Source organism: Mustela erminea, chromosome 4 (assembly GCF_009829155.1).
Source record: "Mustela erminea isolate mMusErm1 chromosome 4, mMusErm1.Pri, whole genome shotgun sequence".
In the NCBI taxonomy this organism is placed as follows: Eukaryota; Metazoa; Chordata; class Mammalia; order Carnivora; family Mustelidae; genus Mustela; species Mustela erminea.
Genome location: NC_045617.1, coordinates 58,338,623 through 58,358,356, shown reverse-complemented (window position 1 = coordinate 58,358,356; position 19,734 = coordinate 58,338,623). Strand labels below are relative to the sequence as shown.

At 41.6% G+C, this 19,734-nt stretch overlaps 1 protein-coding gene across 4 annotated transcripts in view; it reads left to right on the top strand.

Annotated features, from left to right (window-relative positions):
• The window catches only part of UTRN (utrophin), a 504,882-nt gene that overhangs the window by 30,538 nt on the left and 454,610 nt on the right, over positions 1-19,734 (top strand). The window contains exon 1 of one of the 4 annotated variants that reach the window (XM_032338011.1): positions 9,366-10,002. The exons of the other annotated variants lie outside the window; for them this stretch is intronic. Coding sequence (XP_032193902.1) covers positions 9,930-10,002 — 73 coding nt within the window. The 5' untranslated portion in view covers positions 9,366-9,929. Of the gene's footprint in view, positions 1-9,365; positions 10,003-19,734 lie in introns of those variants that run through there. 4 annotated transcript variants of the gene reach the window in all.

Genomic DNA, 19,734 nt, shown 5'->3' with positions numbered 1-19,734 from the left:
TTTAAGGTAAATTTTTTAAAAATGTAAACTCTGGGGGCTAAGCAGAGGATCCAGAATGTTTCTGCTGCCTTTGAAGGGATCTGTCCAGTTGCTGCAACGGTTCAGTGAGTTAAGGGTGTTTGGCTGCTGCAGTTAGAGGCTCTTTTGTCCTTGTGATTATTACTGTTATTTCCTGCCTTCGTTCCCCTTGCATCATTTGGTCTTGACTTTCTGCAGGCTGTTGAGGGAGATAGCAAGTACCTGGCTTGGCCGCAGTTACCAGGGCTGGCTGAGTGGACTTTGACCCGTGTTTCCAGCCTGGGATTGGTGGGCCCTGCCTCATGGTCAGGCACACACAGTTAGACATTCTGGTTGGATTTCAGAGTTGGGAGTCAGGAGGGCAGCGGGAAATTGAGGAAGGATATAAAACTAGGCAAGAGGGGCATTCTGGAGGAAAGGACAGTTTCTCATAGGAAGGACTATGCAAGAACAAACATTAATCAGATAAATTAGTGCCACTTACTCTGTTTTTCACCCCTTCCTTTCAGTCATGGTGTGAAACATTAAAATCCAGGCTGATGATGGATTCACATAAGCCTCATTTAATATTGGGAACATTCACCCGAGTCAGCAGTTTAAACTCTGTTAAGTACTTTTCCAGCTCTGAGGTTCTACTTGTGCTTTATGTACCAGATTCTCTAATGGCCTCTTCCTGATGGTGGGGATGGAGTGAGGGAAGGTACTGTTTGAAATCACTCAGATAAGCTGATTGTTCCTTAGTGCCCATATGGGCACAGATGTTTGGAATCAGCTGATAATTTTAAACAATCTCTAACTCATCCTGTTAAATACATTTGCACATGTTTAGTGTTTGCTTAGCTCTAACCTAAAACATTACACAAAGTAATTTGGTGTGTAAGAAGCATTATAGTAACAAGAATGGTTTTGAATGGTTTTGCATGCTTACTATGCTGAATCACTATTTAACTGTTTTAATATTATTTATACACACATGCCACACCTTCCTCACCCACCCATATATGTGTATATGTGTTTATTCACACTTGTGTATATATATACATATACATATAGACATACACACATGAGTTCATTCATTCATTTATTTATTTTGAAAGATTTTGATTATTTATTTGACAGAGAGAGAAAGCACAAGCAGGGGAAGTGGCAGGCAGAGGGAGAGAGAGAGAGAAGCAGACTCCCCACTGAGCAGAGAGCCTGACATGAGGCTCGATCCCAAGACCTTGGGATCACGACCTGAGCTGAAGGCAGATGGTTAACCGACTGAGCCACCCAGGTGCCCCACATGAATTCATTTAATTCTACCTATGAAAGTGGCACTTCTATTATCAACACCATGTTATAGTCAGGAAACCAAGGCACAGATTAGCTAAGGAATTTACCCAGCCCAGCACAGGTAGTGAGTGTCTGAGGGAGAATTTAAATCTCCATCACTGTGCCACACTTTTCATCACTACCCTGTAGTGCCTCTCAGTGCTTAGTCTTTAACTCCACGCAAATGCTAATTATAGCTCATAAGTCCAAGGTTATTTTTCTTTCAAAGATTTTATTTATTTCAGAGAAGAAAGACAAGCAGGAGGAGGGAGAGGGAGAAGCAGACTCCCTGCTGAACAGGGAGCCCCATGTGGGGCTCAGTCCCAATACCTGGGACCCTGGGCTCATAACCTGATCGGAAGGCAGACACTTAACAGACTGAGGCACCCAGGCGCTCCCAAAGTTATTTTGTTATGAGAAAATCTGAAAAGTTATATGGTTTTAAAAATGGAACCTGGTTTCTGTTGCTTAGCATGTATGGACCTTTGTTTGGAGTTTGGCTGTTTCTGATTGTGGTCTGACTTCAGTTGTCTGGGTCTTTGTGTGGTGAACAGTCTCTGTGACTCCCTACAGTGTGTCCTGTGTCAGTGAGCTCCTGCTGAGGGCGTCCACTGATTGCCTACCTCTCTTCTGGGCACCTTTATCAGTGGATTTCCAGAAGTTCGTGAGTGGTTTTTCACCGTGGCCCTGTGGATGACTCTGGGCCAGAAATTTATTTCAACCACCCAACTCACCCTGCGATTAATCATCTAGGGCTTCTGTCTTTCCTTATTAGGTATTGGAAATTAAAGAAACTGACTTAGAAATGGTTTCCACCAGGGGCCTATTAAATGAGACTGATATTTTGACAGGCAAAGTGTTGAAGAAAAAGTAAAAGGATTTCAAGGACTATTTCATGTCACTGCATTGAACAGTATTTGACATGTAGGGACTGGGTATGTATATTAAGGATTGGTGAATAGAACACTCTAGGGTTAAGTCATAGGAAAATGTGGAGGGAGGATTTGATTTTGACTGTTTTGAAGGCACATTCTGTTTAAATGTATAGAGCCGCACTGTTTTGGTTTGCCTGGGGATTCAAGGTCTGATTCCCCCATTTAAGTAACAAAGACATTTGTAATTATGAGGGAAACTTGGCAATTCTTAAATTTGGTGATTGGATTGATTATACTTCCTTTTCTAGGCTACTAAATTATCATGACCATGAGGTAAATTGTGGATTAAATGCTATAAATACTGTTTGTAAATATTTTAACATCATTCATCTCTATTCCTCTTATCAAGACAAATTGATTATTATAATTGACAAAGTTATTATCATTTGAATGAGAGCAGAACAGTCCTCCCATTCAAATTAATGACGTGATGGAAAGAGCAATAAAATAAATTTTTCAGATGCCCTGTTTTAGGGACTTAAATATTCTTGGATCAGAAACCGTGGCGCACAACCTTAATATTTATTTGGCTTTAATGTTTGAAGTCACTTAAGAGTATTTACCTTTCTTTTTTTCCCTTCAGCTAAACTCAGAAACATCATGATTTAAAGAAAATGAAGGAAGGCGTTAGGCATTTCTTGCTTTCTTTTATTTTTGTCATACATTAAAGATATATCACAATGTGGGCAAAATAGAGTTTCTAGGACTTTTGTTGACTTCATCAAACAGGCTGTATGTGAGCTTCTAAACCAAGTAATTAAAAAAAAAAGATTTATTTATTTATTTGGTGTGGGGAGAGAGGCAAAGGGAGAGGAAGAGAGAGAAGGTTTGCTGGCAAACCTTATCTTTGTCTGGTAAGTTTCCACCCTCCTTGGGTCCCCATAGTCAATTTCACAGCGTTTTGTGGGAAATATTGGCATCTAGCTATGAAGTTCTTTCTGGTTCAAAAGAAGGTTTTCAAAAACTATTTCTGTATTTCATAATGTTACTATTAAAAACATGCCTGTTCCCTTTCAGCCCAGATGGGAATTACTTTCTGTGTTTTTAAAACTTACAGGCCATCCTCTTTATTGGTCAAAAGATACTGAGCATTTGGATGATAGGACCATCTATGTTTTATCTTTCATTATTAATATACTTGATATAGTTACAGAGGTTTTTTTTAGTAAATAAAGATGATCTTTAGGTTTCTATATTTATATATTTTTAGAGGTAAAATTTATTTGCATTTTTAATACAGTTTTAATGCAATTTAGTATTTCCAGTATGTAAAGTGAATTGAGTTCCCCCCGTAGCAGCTGTAATTTGGCTGGATTGAATTACTGAATGTACAGTAAAATTACACATTTGAATATAAAGGAAAGAAATGTAATCTGATGCTATATCTATAACGTTTTGCTATATATGAAGTGACTGTATTATATTATAAATATTATATTCAAATTCCAAATTGGACCTAATCATGAAAAGAATAATTAACTGACAGTTATATCTGATGTTATGAATATTATTGTGCAAAGTCTGGTTTTGATGATAAGATATTTAGCAAGATTGTCTTTTGGGATTTGAGACTCTCGAGAACCAAGTCTTGTCTGCGTGCTGTTGCCATGTGAAACCAGGGCCTGGCTTATGGTCTTGAGGCCATTTTCAGACTCTCCCTAAGAATAAAATGAAGAGAGCAGAACTCGTAGTTAAAAGTAGAAGAATGGTTATGTGTGTATCACTCCTTGGTGCCATTATAATTACAGCAAAAAGAACAAAAAAAGGAAGAGCTAATATGGCCAAAGGGAAGTAGAGACAAAGTGGCTTTGGATGGGTAAGGCATCACGTGTTGGAAGATGATGGCGGAGTGGCTAACTGCTGAGGGGTCCAGGGCAGAGGGTGGTGACAAGAGTCCTCTTGTTGGACCCCTCAGACTTTGTAAGCCTCCAGATTTAGAGATCTGTAAATAGTGAGCCTTGACTCCTAAGATCTTTCCTCTTCTTCTCTCCCTGCACGGGAGAATATAGATTTATACATTCTCTATAGAATACATAAATATGAACTCTGCCTTGGGATCCCTGTCCCAGAGGATAGTAAGGTTCTGGTGTAACACCAACAAGATGAAAGGACACCAAGACTCTGGAAACCCTAGAATTGTTGAAGCTATACCAACCCCAAATCAGAGGATTCTTTTATTGGGAAGATAGTATGGTCACAGATTGGAATTTGATGACCTACTTTGATACCATCATTGGCAGGTGACACCCAAGCACATAGAACTTGGGCATTTGACTGCCTCATTTTGAAATGTGAGGGGCTGCCAGGAGTCCGATGTTTGAGGAAAACTGCCATCATTAAAGCCAAACCCAACCAACAGGAAAAAGAAACCTAAGGGAAAGGGGAGGAAAACGATACATAAAATAATAAATACCCTCAGAGAGGTGGGAAAATAATTACATCTTTGAAACAAGAACAGAATGCTACAAAAATCAGATTCAGAGGATAAGAAAGGAGTCTTGGAAATTGTATGCTATCAGAAATGAAAAACTGGCTAGAGACTGGAAGAGTAGATGTAACAGAGGTAAATTCTTAATTACCATAACAAAAATTTTGCAAATACTGACTTAAAATCAGAAAATAGCACTGTAAGTGCGCTATTTAGAAAAGCATAAATGTCAGAACAAATAGGTAATAGATGGAAGGGGTTAACCCCTGGCAAGGACTGAGGCAGGACTGCTGGATTTTGTTATAATCCTATTTGATTAAAAAAAAAAAAGGCGTTTATTTATTGCTTTGATATTGCTACTTATTGCTTTGATAAAAACTGAGGAACATGTAATGAGATACTTACTTTGGAGATCATTTTGTTTAAAAATTTTATTGACAGTATAGAAAATTCTGCACAATATTTACTTTTTGTGGCAGTCACATATGCCTCTGTGAGTAATATGGTCCTCTAAATCTTTTCAGTCGTTTTTCTCAGTACCGGTTTCTAGCTACAGTTAGGCATGGTTATTGTAAAGTTTTGTATACCTTCCTCATGCCTGGCTGGACAGACTTTGTGGTTTTAACAATCATTTATTGCGCATGTGAATTGTAAATTTCCCAATTATTTTGAGACAAGCCGCTCCTCACATTACAGCCGCATACTTCCTGTATTGCTAGTGATTATGGGAGTGTTTTCTGTTAGGCATTTCACACATTGTGGTTGTAATGGAATACAAATGTAAGGAACGGAACATTCGAGCACTAAGAGCAAACAGACCTTCAGGCTGAAATGGTCTCTTTCCCGTACTTCCTGACTTACAAACTTTTTTTTTTTTTTGGTGATAAGTGGCCTTCTTCTTCTCTTATCTCTCATTTATAACCCTGCATGACTGTTGTGGCAACATGGACCTTAAGAAAATTTTAGAGCTGGGTGATGTTTTAAGGGACCATCTTCTCCACTTCTGTTGCCTGGAAGTTGAGGAAACTGAGTCCAGGAGGAGGGAGATGACTTTCTCAAGATTAAAGAACAGTCCCAAACTCAGTATGCTCATGCTGCTCTGGGCTTACGTGGGCCCTGAAGAGAAATTTTTGCTCACTTTCCTTCAAATCTCATTTAGTTGTCGATGGTTTTCTTGTGGATGCGCATCTGAAAAGAAATGCTTTCACAGATTTCCAAGAAATGTTCTGGTGGGAATGGTTGGGGCTGTGAACTTCTAGAAAGATTTTAGGTTTCTGTTTACTGTGTGAAGTTGAGGGTTTTGTTAATATGCCGAAAGAGCTGTGACTCCTGCCTGTGGATCAAAGCCTGCAGACCTTGGGCTCCAAGTTCTCAGTGTCAGCAAGAATAGGGACAGGATGCTGGGCGCCTGGGTGGCTCAGTGGGTTAGGCCGCTGCCTGCGGCTCGGGTCATGGTCTCAGGGTCCTGGGATCGAGTCCCACATTGGGCTCTCTGCTCAGCGGGGAGTCTGCTTCCTCCTCTCTCTCTCTGCCTGCCTCTCTGCCTACTTGTGATTTCTCTCTGTCAAATAAATAAATAAAATCTTTAAAAAAAAAAAAAAAAGAATAGGGACAGGATGAGGGAGGAAGAAGAGAGCAAGGTTGTGAGGACCTTTTCTGTCCTGTTGTTTTCCTTTTGGTCAGAAAGGGTGAGAAAGTCACTGAACATAACTGGAGCTATTGAACTGAACTGGCCCCAAGCTGTCTTAATTGTGTGAGAGAAAATCTGTGGTGTTTAGTCCTTCAGAGCAGTTCTCTTCATGGTGCTGGGCCTGCTGGCTGCCATTGAGGTTCTGTAAAATTTGATTTTTGTACCTTCTCTGAGATTTTTTTTCTGCTGATCATTGTCCTTCTAACTCCATCCAGGCCTGGCCCTTCCATTCTCACCAGAGCTCCTTTTTTTTTTCTTTTAAGATTTTATTTATTTGACAGAGATCGCAAGCAGGCAGAGAGGCAGGCAGAGAGAGAGGAGGAAGCAGGCTTCCGGCTGAGCAGAGAGCCGGATGCGTCGATCCCAGGACCTGGGATCATGACCTGAGCTGAAGGCAGAGGCTTTAACCCACTGAGCCACTCAGGTGCCCCTAGAGCTCCTTTTTTTATTGGTGTTGTACATATTAATGGTTGGCTGATTAAAGCCACTCACAGTAAGGTGTCAATGATTACTCTGTTACTCCTCCTGCTGGGATATGTGCCTATATTCCCAGAGCTGCTGGAGAAATAAGAGGGGGCGAATCTTCCGTTGGTGGGAGTATGATATGTTTTGTAACCTTGTCTGCCTTGTATCCTCGTTTTACAAATCCTAGGAACTCATTGACTCCATGATCTGTCTTTCAAGGAAAAAAGTTAAGAGAAGTTTCATCATTATTAAGGGTATGTCAAAAAGTGCTCGATGTCATTAAAGACATGGAAAAAACCCCAAGTTTCCATCAATGGATGAATAGATTAAAAGATGTGCTACATACACACACACAGGAATATTATTTAGCTATAAAAAAGAAGGAAATCCTGCAAAAATTTGCAAGAGAGAACCTTGTGGAGAACTTTAAGGGTGGAATAAGTCACAGGTACCAGATAAAGATCAAATACTTTGTGATCTCATGTCGATGTGGAATCTTAAAAAAACCCCAAACAAACAAACTCCTAGATACAGAGAACAGATTGGTGGTTGCCAGAGGCCCGGAGTGGGGTGTGGGGGGGTGGGGTCTGAGGGGTTGGGAGGGGGAAAATGGGTGGAGGTGGTCAACAAGTACAAACTTCCAACTGTAAGATAAATAAGTCTTGAGGATTAATATATAGCATGGTGACTGTAGTTAGTTATACAGTATAAGAGAATAGGTCTTAGGAGTTCTCATCACAATAAAAAAATTCTAAGTCTGTGCATTTATGGATGCTAACCAGACTTCTTGTTGTGGTGATCACTTTGCAATACATACATATATTAGATCATAATGTTGTACACCTGAAGCTAATACAATGTTATATATCCTTTATATCTCAAAACAAGAAAGAGAGTATGTCAAGGATATCTAAGTTGAACTGTATAGTAACTATTAAACTTGTAAATGTCCTTTGAGTATTTCTTTTTTTATAGTTGATTTTATTGAAACTAATGAAATAAACATTTCTATCTATTATAAAAATAATTTCTTTAATAATTCTGTTTATTTTGAATTGTCTTTCTTTCAGAAATGTTTTATTCCTTTTCCCCATGAGTAAAAATATGTTCAACCCATTGAAAAACAAATGTAAGCATTTTTTGGTCCATCAAATGTTTATATCTCATGATAATGATGTAGATTAGGGTTTTTATTCGTTATTCTCATCACCCCCCCCACTCTTTTTTTGACCCCCATTGGCCCCTTTAGCAGTGTGGTACACCACACAAATGTTTTTAAATGCGTAAAATAAAGTACATGACATTATAAAGGAAAACCAATTATTTACAAAATAGTTAAAAAGCCTGTGACAGAGTATTCTTTGTGTTTATGAATACATTCAATATTGTGATCCAAGGTTGGTCCATAACTGTTGTGAGGGGATGAAGAGCCAAACAAATGTTTTTTCAGCTATAACGTGAAGTGAAAATGGCTGTGAGTTTTGCTGTTAAGACAGCCAAAATTACTACCAATTGTGTGTTTTATGATTTATGTTTGTAATAAAAGGAGATGCAAATTTTTGTTAGGGTTAGTGAGATAGTTAATTTTTCTTCCTGTCCAAGTTCATGGACCCCTTGCTTTGTAATAACCCCTGGAGAAGCCAGTGGCTTAAGAAGAGCATTTATATCTGTACAGCAGTGTGCCATGAAGAGTATTTTTGCAGACAACAATTTGAAATGGAAATAACTTTTAAAAAATATTTATTTTAGAGAGAGAGAGAGAGAGAGAGCACAAGTGAGAGGGGCAGAAGCAGAGGGAGAGGGAGGAAGAATCTCGAGCAGATTTTGTGTGATTGTGGAGCTTGACGTGGGGTTTGATCTCACAACCCTGAGATCATGACCTGAGCTGAAATCAGGAGTCAGGAGCGTAACTGTGCCACCGAGGTGCCCCTGAAATGGAAATAACTCCTCGTTGAGCCCTCCATATGCCAGGCACTATACTGGGCATGGTCAACAGAATTGACAAACACAACAGTTTTGGTGTCCATCTTCTGGGATATATTGACTAGTAGAAGAAACATACCAAACCCCAGAATGTACAAATAGTTGGATATTTACTTGCTAGGGGATAAAGGTCCTGAAGTGCTGTCATCATGTATGGGGAAGGGGCCTGAAATGGATGCTAGTGGTAAGGGAAGCCATATTTATTTTTTTAATTTTTTTTTTTAAAGTTCTTTTTAAAGATTTTTTATTTGTCAGAGAGAGAGAGAGAGAGGGAGAGAGAGCGAACACAGGCAGAGGCAGAGGGAGAAGCAGACTCCCTGCCAAGCAAGGAGCCCGATGTGGGACTCGATCCCAGGATGCTGGGATCATGACCTGAGCTGAAGGCAGCTGAGGGAAGCCATATTTAAGTTGACACTTGAGTATTGACTGAGGGCAGAGATTGGCCCACAGAAAAAGTTGAATGAGGACAGGGACTGGGAATGAGTGAGCAGAGACTATGCCTTGAGGCTGGCGAAATAGGCAGTTTGCACTTCATTGAGTATTATTTTTAATCTTGGTGAAGAGCATAGTTTACCCTCGAGTTTTTGATGGCATACACACATTATTTAGTATATTAATGAGAGCTAGACACTTATGAACATTTTTTATTGTTTAAATCCTAAACATTTTCCCTCACCCAAATTCTCATTTGGCACAAATTCAAGGAAAACCTAAGGAGAGTTGAGAAAGTGCTTGGCTCCTCCGCCTCCTGAGCAATTTGAACAGAGATGTTTGCAGAAATGCATGCCTTACCTGGCTGTTCCTAGGCAGATAAGTGCTGTCACACCTGCGGATTTTAAGGCCACAGGCTCCACAGCCTGGCAGAGGCTCCGATGGAGTAGACCAGGGATTGGGCTGTGCACAGAGGCAGGAATGTAACCATTCTGGTCTGGGCAGTTGGGGAGGGACTTCTCTCTCCACGATTCCCATACTGTTTGTCTCTGCTTTTCAATTTGACTCCATCAAAGCACACTTTCCAGTGGACGGGTATGTACATCTTTGTGACTCCAGACAACATGCATGGTTGGTTTATGAATCTTAAGCACCTTTGAAGGACATGCTGAGTCAACGAGAAATGGAAGTGACGTCTGATTCTACACATGGAGACCACGACGAAGGGTCACAGGCAGGTAATGAACCCTCGCTTAGAATATTATGGTTGCTTAGATTTTTGCCCAGTGGTTGTAGACAGGAAACCCAGGCATGACTCAGTGAGCCAAGAATTAGTGTGAAAATTCCTGAGCAACACATTCTAAATGAGGTTGTCCTCTGGGTGATCTTGGAATTAAATTATTTTTTCCTCTGAATATTATGAAAGGAGTTATTTAAATGTAAAGAATCTTACAACATCCATCATGAACAGCATTTCGGAAATATGATGTGTTCTGTTTAAAACATTGTAGATCTTCGTGGATGGGCCACTTCTGGCCTCACAGCTTCATACGGGGCCTGGCAGTGGAAGCATGTTTATGACTATCAATGTCTGGGTGCCGGCATCTAATGATACTCTGAAAATTATTCGTCACTTTCCTGTGATGCAAGATTTGCCCAAAAGTGGTTGTTGTCTGACAGTCATCGGGGGTTAGAAGTCACCCTGCCCTCAGCACTGTAAATGGGTTAGCGAACTGTATCCACGGTGCTACTCCAGATTTCCAACACTGGGTAATGAATTAGTGTTGGTGGTGTGGCTGCAGTCATTTAATTTGTCCGTTCCTCTTTTGGTTTGTTCATTCACTCAATTTCCTATCTGCTGGTGCCAAGTTCCATATAGACTGCTAGGAAACAAAGACAAATAAGGCAAGACCCTTGCTTATGGGTCCTTGAACACAGTGATTCAGCGCAGTGTGTGATAAGAGGTATAATAATATCCCACATGGGATGCTGTGGGACCACAGGTGAGGGGGAGTTAACTTCTGGTGTCTTTGCTCTTTCTTGGAGGGTCATTTTTCCAGGAGAGAGTGTAGAAGAGAAAGATTCTTGGCCAAGAGAAAGTGTGTGTAATGGCAAAGGCATGTTGGGTGATCATGTGGTGAGATGCCATTTCCATATTTATAGTGTTTCTCTTTTCTCACTGCCCATGGCGCCATCCATGGCCATCTTATGGCTCTGAGTACAGCCTCTTTACAGGCGCTTTTCTCTCCCTGGAGTACCCATCCTCCAGCTCTTGGCTAGCCCCTTCTCCTCTTTCTGGGATCGAGTCCTGGATTAAATTGCCTCTTTTCCTACACACCTGTCCTGACTGCCTGTCTGAAGCAGACCTCAGGCTGTCATCTCCTACCACTGTCCTGTTGCTTGTTTCAGCCCACTAGTCACAATGCCAGTTGCTTCGGTGACTTTGTTGTTGATCGGTCCCCCCGACTGTGATCTCCGCTAGGGCAGGGACCAAGATTTTCTTGTTCACCACTGCGTCCGTAATTCTGTAATGCCTTGCACAGTGCCTGGCCTGTGGGGATGGTAGATCCTTGCAAATGAATGAGTGCATGCATGGACAGATGTCACTTAAAAAACAAAGCACTCTTCATATTCTTGCTATTCCAGTTTATTCCTTGAATTTGAAGTAATTCTTTTTTTATTTTATTTTTTTTTTTTATTTTTTTTTTTAAAGATTTTATTTATTTTTCAGAGACAGAGGGAGAGAGCGTGAGCGAGCACAAGCAGACAGAGAGGCAGGCAGAGGCAGAGGGAGAAGCAGGCTCCCCGCTGAGCAAGGAGCCAGATGTGGGACTCGATCCCAGGACCCCGGGATCATGACCTGAGCCGAAGGCAGCTGCTTAACCAACTGAGCCACCCAGGCGTCCCTGAAGTAATTCTTAATTAGGCATCTTAGTTAAGAGTTTTATTCAGGACCTTTAAGAGATAAGAGAAGGTAGAGTTATTTTGCATCTTGGAAGGAATGACTTGAAAAAAATTGGATAAGAGGCATTCTATTTGGATTACTTAGGTTATAAATTAAAGGGATTTTTATTAATTTAAAAAAATTGAATGACAAATGCATTGAAAGGACTTACTCTTTTTTTTTTTTTTTTAAGATTTTATTTATTTCTTTGAGAGAGAGAGCACACATACGAGCACTGTGGAAGGGCACAGAAGGAGAGGGAGAGAGAATCCCAAGCAGACTCTATACTGAGCACAGAGTGGGACTCGATCCCAGGACCCTGAGATCCTGACCTGAGCAGAAGGCAGATACTTAACCTACTGAGCCACCCAGGTGCCCCGAAATGGACTTATTCTTTATGGTAATTTTATACAATGGTTTATTACACTCTATGTTTATTTGTACTTCTTAGTTCTCAGACATTTGATAATTTTGATGATTTAAGTTATCTGTGCCCTGAAATTTTACTTTTATAATTAATATCATTATTTAAGCCCTTTATCTTATATAAATCAGTGATGTTCTCACACTGATAGTCTTCTTTTTATTCAATACGGTATCGGTGCGGCAGACCTTCTCCATCCGTGGGTTCAGTCTTATGGCATCCCCTCTGCTCCTTCTCTCAGATTTTATCATCCGTAAAGTGGCTTCATCTCTGCTACGTCTCATCTGTACTCCTGTTTATCTCATACAAGTCACATTTAGCACACGTTCCATAACGTAGTACCTACCTATGGGTTATTTTTATTTTATTGGATAAGATAAGATTACACAAAAAAAATTATTTTGTATATTTTATAGTAATGGCGGGTGGAAGATGCTGTGTGACGTGGCACGTTGAAAGAAAGGAAAATCCAAAGGCTCCAGTGATTATGACTGTGTTCCCCGTTCGGCCTCCTTGGAATGAGAAACCCTTGTGCATAGTCTGTTAATGCCAGCAGGTGGCTGATAGACATACTGGCTTCAGCCAGGGGATGGATGGTTAGCAAATTCTGATCTGTTCATTAGGGAGATTTGGCTCCCAAATCTGACCTTCCGTTCTCTTTTTGAGGAAATGGGAAAAAAACGCATTTGTATACTGTTTTGAAGGTACGATTTTGGTTATCTTTATTTGTGAAGACAAATTTTGGTTTACCTGCTTGTTTGTTTCAGTCATTCATTTGCTAAGTGTATATGGCCTACCTATTATATCCCAGGTGCTCTGCTGGTCCCTGGGCTTTGTGAAAAAATGTTTTGGTGTGATCAATGTTGAAATTAGTTTGGAGTGAACTGTTTGAGGGAGAGGACGATGTGAAAGAAGTCATGTGTCAGCAGAGACATACTTTGTGGTCTGGTAATTTTTTTTTACAAAATTGCTACTGGCGAGAAAATGATGATGATTTGCACTTCTGACATCATTGCTAATGTTGGGTTTCTGGGCTTGGGCTCTTTGTGCTGCAGAGGCAAAAGGCGTTTTGAGAGGCTTAATTTCACCGGAACGCTGCACCTGTTGTTGGCTATTCTTGTGTATGAAATCCAGAACCTAGAGTCACTTGCTTTCATTTCCTTTTCCTCCCCCCTCTTTCCGGTGTGGAGGGGGTCAGGGTAGTCGCACATGTGAAGAGTCACCGCCTTCTTCCTTCAGGGTATGACTGTAATGCCCTCGAGAGCAAAAGTGTCAGGTCCTTCTGTTGCTGAAAGACTCCTACAGGAGCAAGCAGCAAGATTCAGAGGCCAGAGTTTGTGCCAGAGTTTGGGATGGGGTGGGGCAGGACCAGCTTTCAGCAGCTGTTGCTGCTACCTGATACTTGGAACTTTCCTGCAATTGAGGAATAGCATTTCCTCTTGGTTTCATATGATTTTTGGCTATGGTTCTGAGGAAGAGAGGAAGTGCTGTATAGTATCATTTACTTTCAGGGAACGGACTTGGAAATCTCTGGGCTCCACGTTCATTAAGGCCCTGCCCCCAGGGAGCTGCTTTCGAAGGCTCAAGACTGCAGGAAGGGAAAGCTGTGGGGCTGGGAGCTGGTTCTGGAGTTGAGAACGTCCAGAGCGAATTTGTGTTTCATCTGGTGTCATGAAACTCCATTACTTCATCTCTCAAATGAGAGATGTACCAAACATTGGTACAGCTTAACTTGTAGGAAGTTTGCAGGCATCACTGAAAATAAACATGAAGAAGCCTTGAGTTCAGAGGTCCCCGAAGCTGGTGAGTTTTTACCAAGCAGTTACATTCTCATGTTCTAGTGCTCCCCTGAGTTGGCAACCTCCAGGGAGATGTTTTAGTCCAACATGCTCAATTTAAAACTAAGTTGACTGTATTTGCTTTGTTTATACTTTTGTTGATAGATTTACTCATGGACCTTCTCCAAGGGGAAGGTTGAGCTTCATGTGGAACGGTGCACAGATGACCCCGAGCTCCAGAGTTGGGCTTGGCCACTTCTCCACCAGAGCCTGCCTTGGGATAAGATGGCCTGACTTTTGGTTTTGCCTTATTTCTGGATCACTGCTTTCTCTTTTATACCTTCTGGAATTGTTTCCAAGTTCCACCCTCCCATCTTCCTCCCTGTTCTTTGTGACTTCTTAGAACGCTTTAACAATAGGCTGCTTGTGTGTTTCTTGCCTTCGTAGAGATCACTCCCACCTTGTTTGCTCAGCCTCTGCCCTCTCCTTTCCCTTTTTACAGGCTCCAGCCTGTCTCGGTGCCTCGGCCCGATCCCCACAGTGATAGCAAGTGCCACAGCCTCCCTTCTGTGGCACTTGGGTTGCGTCACTCTGCCTGGCTTGGGAACTGATTCTCAGTGCACTGTGTGGAGCAGAGCAGGTGCTCAGCGAACCCGGCTTCCGGTCCTGGGACCTTGTTGCTAAGTGTTGAGGCTCATAAATTCTTGAGTGATAACCAATACTGGCTTTTTCTGTTCCTCACCTGGTTACCTCTTGGAAACTCTATCATCTCAGAAATCCTGGAGCTGATTGAAAATATGCCTGGTCAGTGCCTTGGCCTGGGTTCTGCCTCATGATTACCTGGATCCTTCCTTCAGAACCTCCCATGCTCAGCCCTGAGTTGTCACAAGTAGGTGATGACACCTCATTCCCAAGTTGGGAGTTTGGGTGGGTGTGCCCATAATTAGAAGGGACTATCTTTGTGTGGTATCAGCTGCAGGCGGAAAATACAGATGACTCACACACGTTAATACCCGTATCTCCTGAGTGGCCAACATCCTCAGGTTTGCATAAGGGCCTAAGAGCTCCAGACAGCAGATGCTGGATTGAGATTGTCACTGCAAGTGACAGAGGGGCAAAGTGTTATAAGGCCCGCGTCTGGATCTGTACGCTGGTGTGCCCTATGGTTGTGACTTAGGTCACTTTTCCCACTGAATGTTTTTATTGCTAACAATAAAGAGTAATCCCCTGCTTCTCTTCTTCATACGTTCTCATGAAGCATGATGGTTCTAGAACCTTCTGAAACTGGGGAAGTCGGCCTCACCATGCCAGCAGATGCACTTCAAGCAAAATCATTTGCTGACCTTTGTCCTGTGGACCAGCAGATTGCCTCTGCTTTTAAAAATGATTCCACCTTTGTATTTCTGGAAGTGTCCTTGTCTGGCCACAGCTCTCTTCTCCCCTGTGGAGCCCCTTTTTGCAGTTTTGGGGTCTGCCCCAGTGCTGCAAGTTTTCATTTTGCCCCCCGCATAGACTGTGCGATCTCCCTTCTCTATCAGGTGGGCCCGTCACACATGCTGTGCTGTTTGGATGTGAGAGCTGGCCTGGGCTCCTCTTGCTGTCCTGCTCTGCTGTTAACTTCTACTCTGATGGTGTCTTCCACATCAGCTCCTTTCTCTTTCAGGAAGTGTTCATTTATTAAGTCCTTGCAGTGTGCCAGTCAGTGTGCTAATGGATGGCAGCATTTCTTTTTCACCTGATTTATAAAAATAGAACATGCAAAACATTCAGAAAAATCACTTCCATTTTCTTCCTTTTAAAATAACATTTAAAAATTCCACTTTCCTTTTAAAATGTTTGTGTTGTTTTATTCATCTCTTTTGATGTCTCCTTAAATAACTGTTCCTGCTCCTGGCAGAACCCTGGCAATGACCTTCCTTTCTTCTGCTAGAGTGGGATGCTTGCTTCTGGAGTGGCCATCCCAGGGACCTCTGCCTTCAGCAGCCAGTCCTGCAGGGCTCCTTCTGCTGACCTGGCAGACTGGATCCTGCCTGCTACAAAGCCTTGGCATCACTCAGCAGCCATGTAGTGTTAGCCTCTTCTAACACAGATGACTCTCAGCTCCTGGACCTCACCTCTGTTGATTCCTGGCCGTGGCCATTTCTGTTTGGAAGTAGCATAATTGTTGAGAAACCCTGCTGCACGTGTGTGCACACATACACACACACATGCAGGAGGCCTGCCCTGGGAGGGAACCCCAGTTTCCTACTCAGACCTCTCCTCACCTATCTGGGTGGAGTGAGTGGACATGTGCACCTACCACCTCTCTCTACCCATCTCGTTAAGGGATTTGGTGGTACTCCTTCCTTACCTCTGAATCTCATTACTTCTGTACAGTTTTCCTGAGATAACAGTAAGAACGTTTACAATTTAATCCTCAGATACAACTTCTAGGAATTTTTCTCTTAATTCATCATTCTAGGTAGGTATTTTTGACTATTTGCATGCTAGTAGTAAAACTATACTTTAAAAAAATAGGATATCTTTCCTCCTTCACTGGCCTGTTCTATAAGTTTGCATCTGAGGTCAGCCTCTGCGTGCTTGGGGATAAATTCTAAGCGCTTCAGTGGTGGGCATTTTGGCTTAATTCTCTTTAATGTAATTTTGTTGATTATAATGGCATTCCATTCCATTAATATACTAATATGGAAACAAAGGCATGATTTCAGATTTTATTTATATCTTTGTGCTTTGGAAAAGCAGTCTCATGAGAAATCACTCAGCCCATGAAATACCATCCTTGATGTTACTTTTTTGGTTTTGCTTGTTTTTAGAAAAGTTTTCCTGGCTTTTCCTCTTTGTAATTGTTTTAACTGTACCAGCAGTAGCGTTGTGAGTATTTTTAGATGTTATTAAAGTCATGTGAAAAATCCTTGTCATGTCAGCATGTGGATTTTGTTAATCTTTAATGTGAGCAAGAAATAAGGTAGAGGGGCACCTGGGTGGCTCAGTGGGTTAAGCCTCTGCCTTCAGCTCAGGTCATGATCTCAGGGTCCTGGGATAGACCCTGCATTGGGCTCTCTGCTCAGCAGGAGTCCTGCTCCCCACCGCTCTCTCCCTGCCTCTCTGCCTATATGTGATCTCTGTCTGTCAAAATAAATAAATAAAATCTAAAAAAAAAAAAAAAAAGAAAGAAAGAAAGAAAGAAGGTAGAATTTCCTAGCTAGAAAAAAGAAATGAGTTAAAATATCCTGTTACACTTTTTTTTTTTATTAGAGAAGTTGTATTCTAAACAATAATTACTCTGATGAAAATATGAAAGGGATTGAATTCGACTGTGAGAATCTTGAGGGGCAGAGACTATACCATTTCTGTAATGCTGTGTAGATGGTATGGACAAATAGGAGAGTTAGTTCAGATGGTGGAGACCTGTGTAAACTTCATGAAGATGATGAAATAGCCACCCCCTCCCCCTTTTTGGCATGGGAAATGTTTAAGGATTATGAGTCATTGGGAGTTGTAGATATTTTAGAAAGATCACTCTGGGGAATCTGGAAAGGTGGATTGGTGTAAGGAGAGCCTGGAGGCAGAGGGAACACTGCAGGTGGCTTTGTTGGGAGATGGAGTGAAAGAGGATGTGGTTGAGGTGGGCGGGAGATGAAAAAAGGTCATGGATTTCATAGGCAGTTCCACCATCCCTCATGTGTGGTGAGAGTAGTTTTAAAGAACTCTGAACACCAAAAGGTACTTTCTTTGTACTTCACTTAATAATAAACTCGAGCTTGACCTAAATTCATTTGTTGGTGAAATCTGACTTGAATTGCTAGGGTGCTTTTAAAAAAAGCTCTCCTGATCTCACCATTCATGACACACACATATTTCTTGCAGAGCGATAATACGTTTGCTTGGCGGGGGAATTGCTCTGAATCTTGCTGTTTTGTTTTGTTTTAACGTAACATATTCCCTCTTGTGCTCTATTAACTTGGCTCAAGTGGGAAAAGTTCTAGTTCAGTGAAACAACTGGTTTAAGGGTTTTGAAAAGGGGTTGTGAAGCTCTGTTTGACCTTATGTTTACACGGTAAGGTTGATAAGACTGACAGAGTAAATATGAAGAGACTTGTGGGAGAAAAGAACATTCCCAGCTGGGAAGACTCCTCGGTTAACGATGACACCTCCTCATTAGCTTGAGAAGATATGATCTCTCTTGAAGAGATCAGAAATGTTCATGGGATGCTGCATGATTTATTGAAAAGGACACAGCCTAGATGTTTGAAATGCTGCTTGTGTGCAGGATCTTGGACTGAATCACGAATCCCTAGGAAAAGAGGACAGTGGAGAAATTTGGACATGACCTGTGGGGTAGTTCGTAGTGTTGCATAAGGGCTAATTGTCTGGTTTGACAGTCATCTTCTGGTTATGTAATATGGTAATGTCTGGGGAGGCTAGGTGAGGGGAATATGAGAACTCTTGGTACTATTTTTACACCTTTTTTTGGTAAATCTGAAATTGTTTCAGGTTCTACAATAGAGAAAAACAGTTGCTCGTCATACCAGGACATGACGTCATCATCCCTGCTGCTTTTATGTGGAGAATATCTATTAGTTGGAGCATGGTTTTCTTGGAGATTCGACATCTGTAATAGAAAGTCCAGTAAAATTTCAAAGTCAGATCTTCTCCCTCTCTAATTTTTTTTTTAAAGATTTTATTTATTTGACAGATAGAGATCACAAGTAGGCAGAGAGGCAGGCAGAGAGAGAGAGGAGGAAACAGGCTCCCTGCAAAGCAGAGAGCCCGATGTGGAACTCGATCCCAGGACCCTGAGATCATGACCTGAGCTGAAGGCAGAGGCTTAACCAACACTGAGCCACCCAGGCGCCCCCTCTCTAATTATTTTTAAAGCTGACCTTGTTTTTATCATAAGAAGATTAATTTAGCATTTTGTGATCTGAGAAAAATGTTTGATTCTAGCCCAAGTGCACGTGGAAGAATTACTCATTGAAGCCAGTAGTGTCTAGAGAGTTCTCAGGAAGTGCTCTAATGTCAGTGTTCACTTGTACTTGGCCTTCCTGGTGTTGGACAGTGTGTTTGTCACTAGATTTTGTCTGCTGCCTTGCAGGGTTGGATGTAGGTTCATTAGTTAGGACTGACCGTTACAATGAGATGTTCAAAGCCAAGATGGTTTGTAGATAACAGAAAGGTTGAAGAAAATGTGTGCCTTCCACAGCAAGGTCAGCTCACCAGTGCCTGACCTTGTGGAAGCTGCTGGGCGTGTGCCTTCCCCATAGAGAGAGCTTAGCCTCCCAGTGGCTGTCTTGCTTCTATACCACCTCCTGGAATTTCAGCTGATTCGTTCTGTGATTCTCTCTCCAGTCCAATCCTTTCTTTCCTTTTCGATGAGACAGTAGACCTAGGCTGGCAGCCAGTTGCTGTTGAACTATAATGGAGCTAGTGGTATGTACCAAATTTGATTATTGCTGTCAACACTAGATTGAATAAGAAAGTGCATACCCTCAACAGATACTTGCAACATAAATGGTCTATTGATTTCCTAAGAACTAGAAATGAGGTCAACGTGTAATCTAGCAGAAAGGGTCTGTGGATAGAGTGGGTTCTCATATTACAAAACAATTTTAAAAAGTGCCCCCTGTTAGATCTTTTTAGAAGAACTTTCAGATGCCTTTGATAAGCTGATCATTGCTTCTGATTTTGTTCACCATCAAGTTTTTATAGCAACTCTGATAGAGGCTTTGTGCTTGTGTTTGATCAATGGTTTGCTTTTCTTGCATGGAACCTACTTTAGAAGTTGTACTAGATGACACAGGCCATATTTGCTCCTGAGCTATGA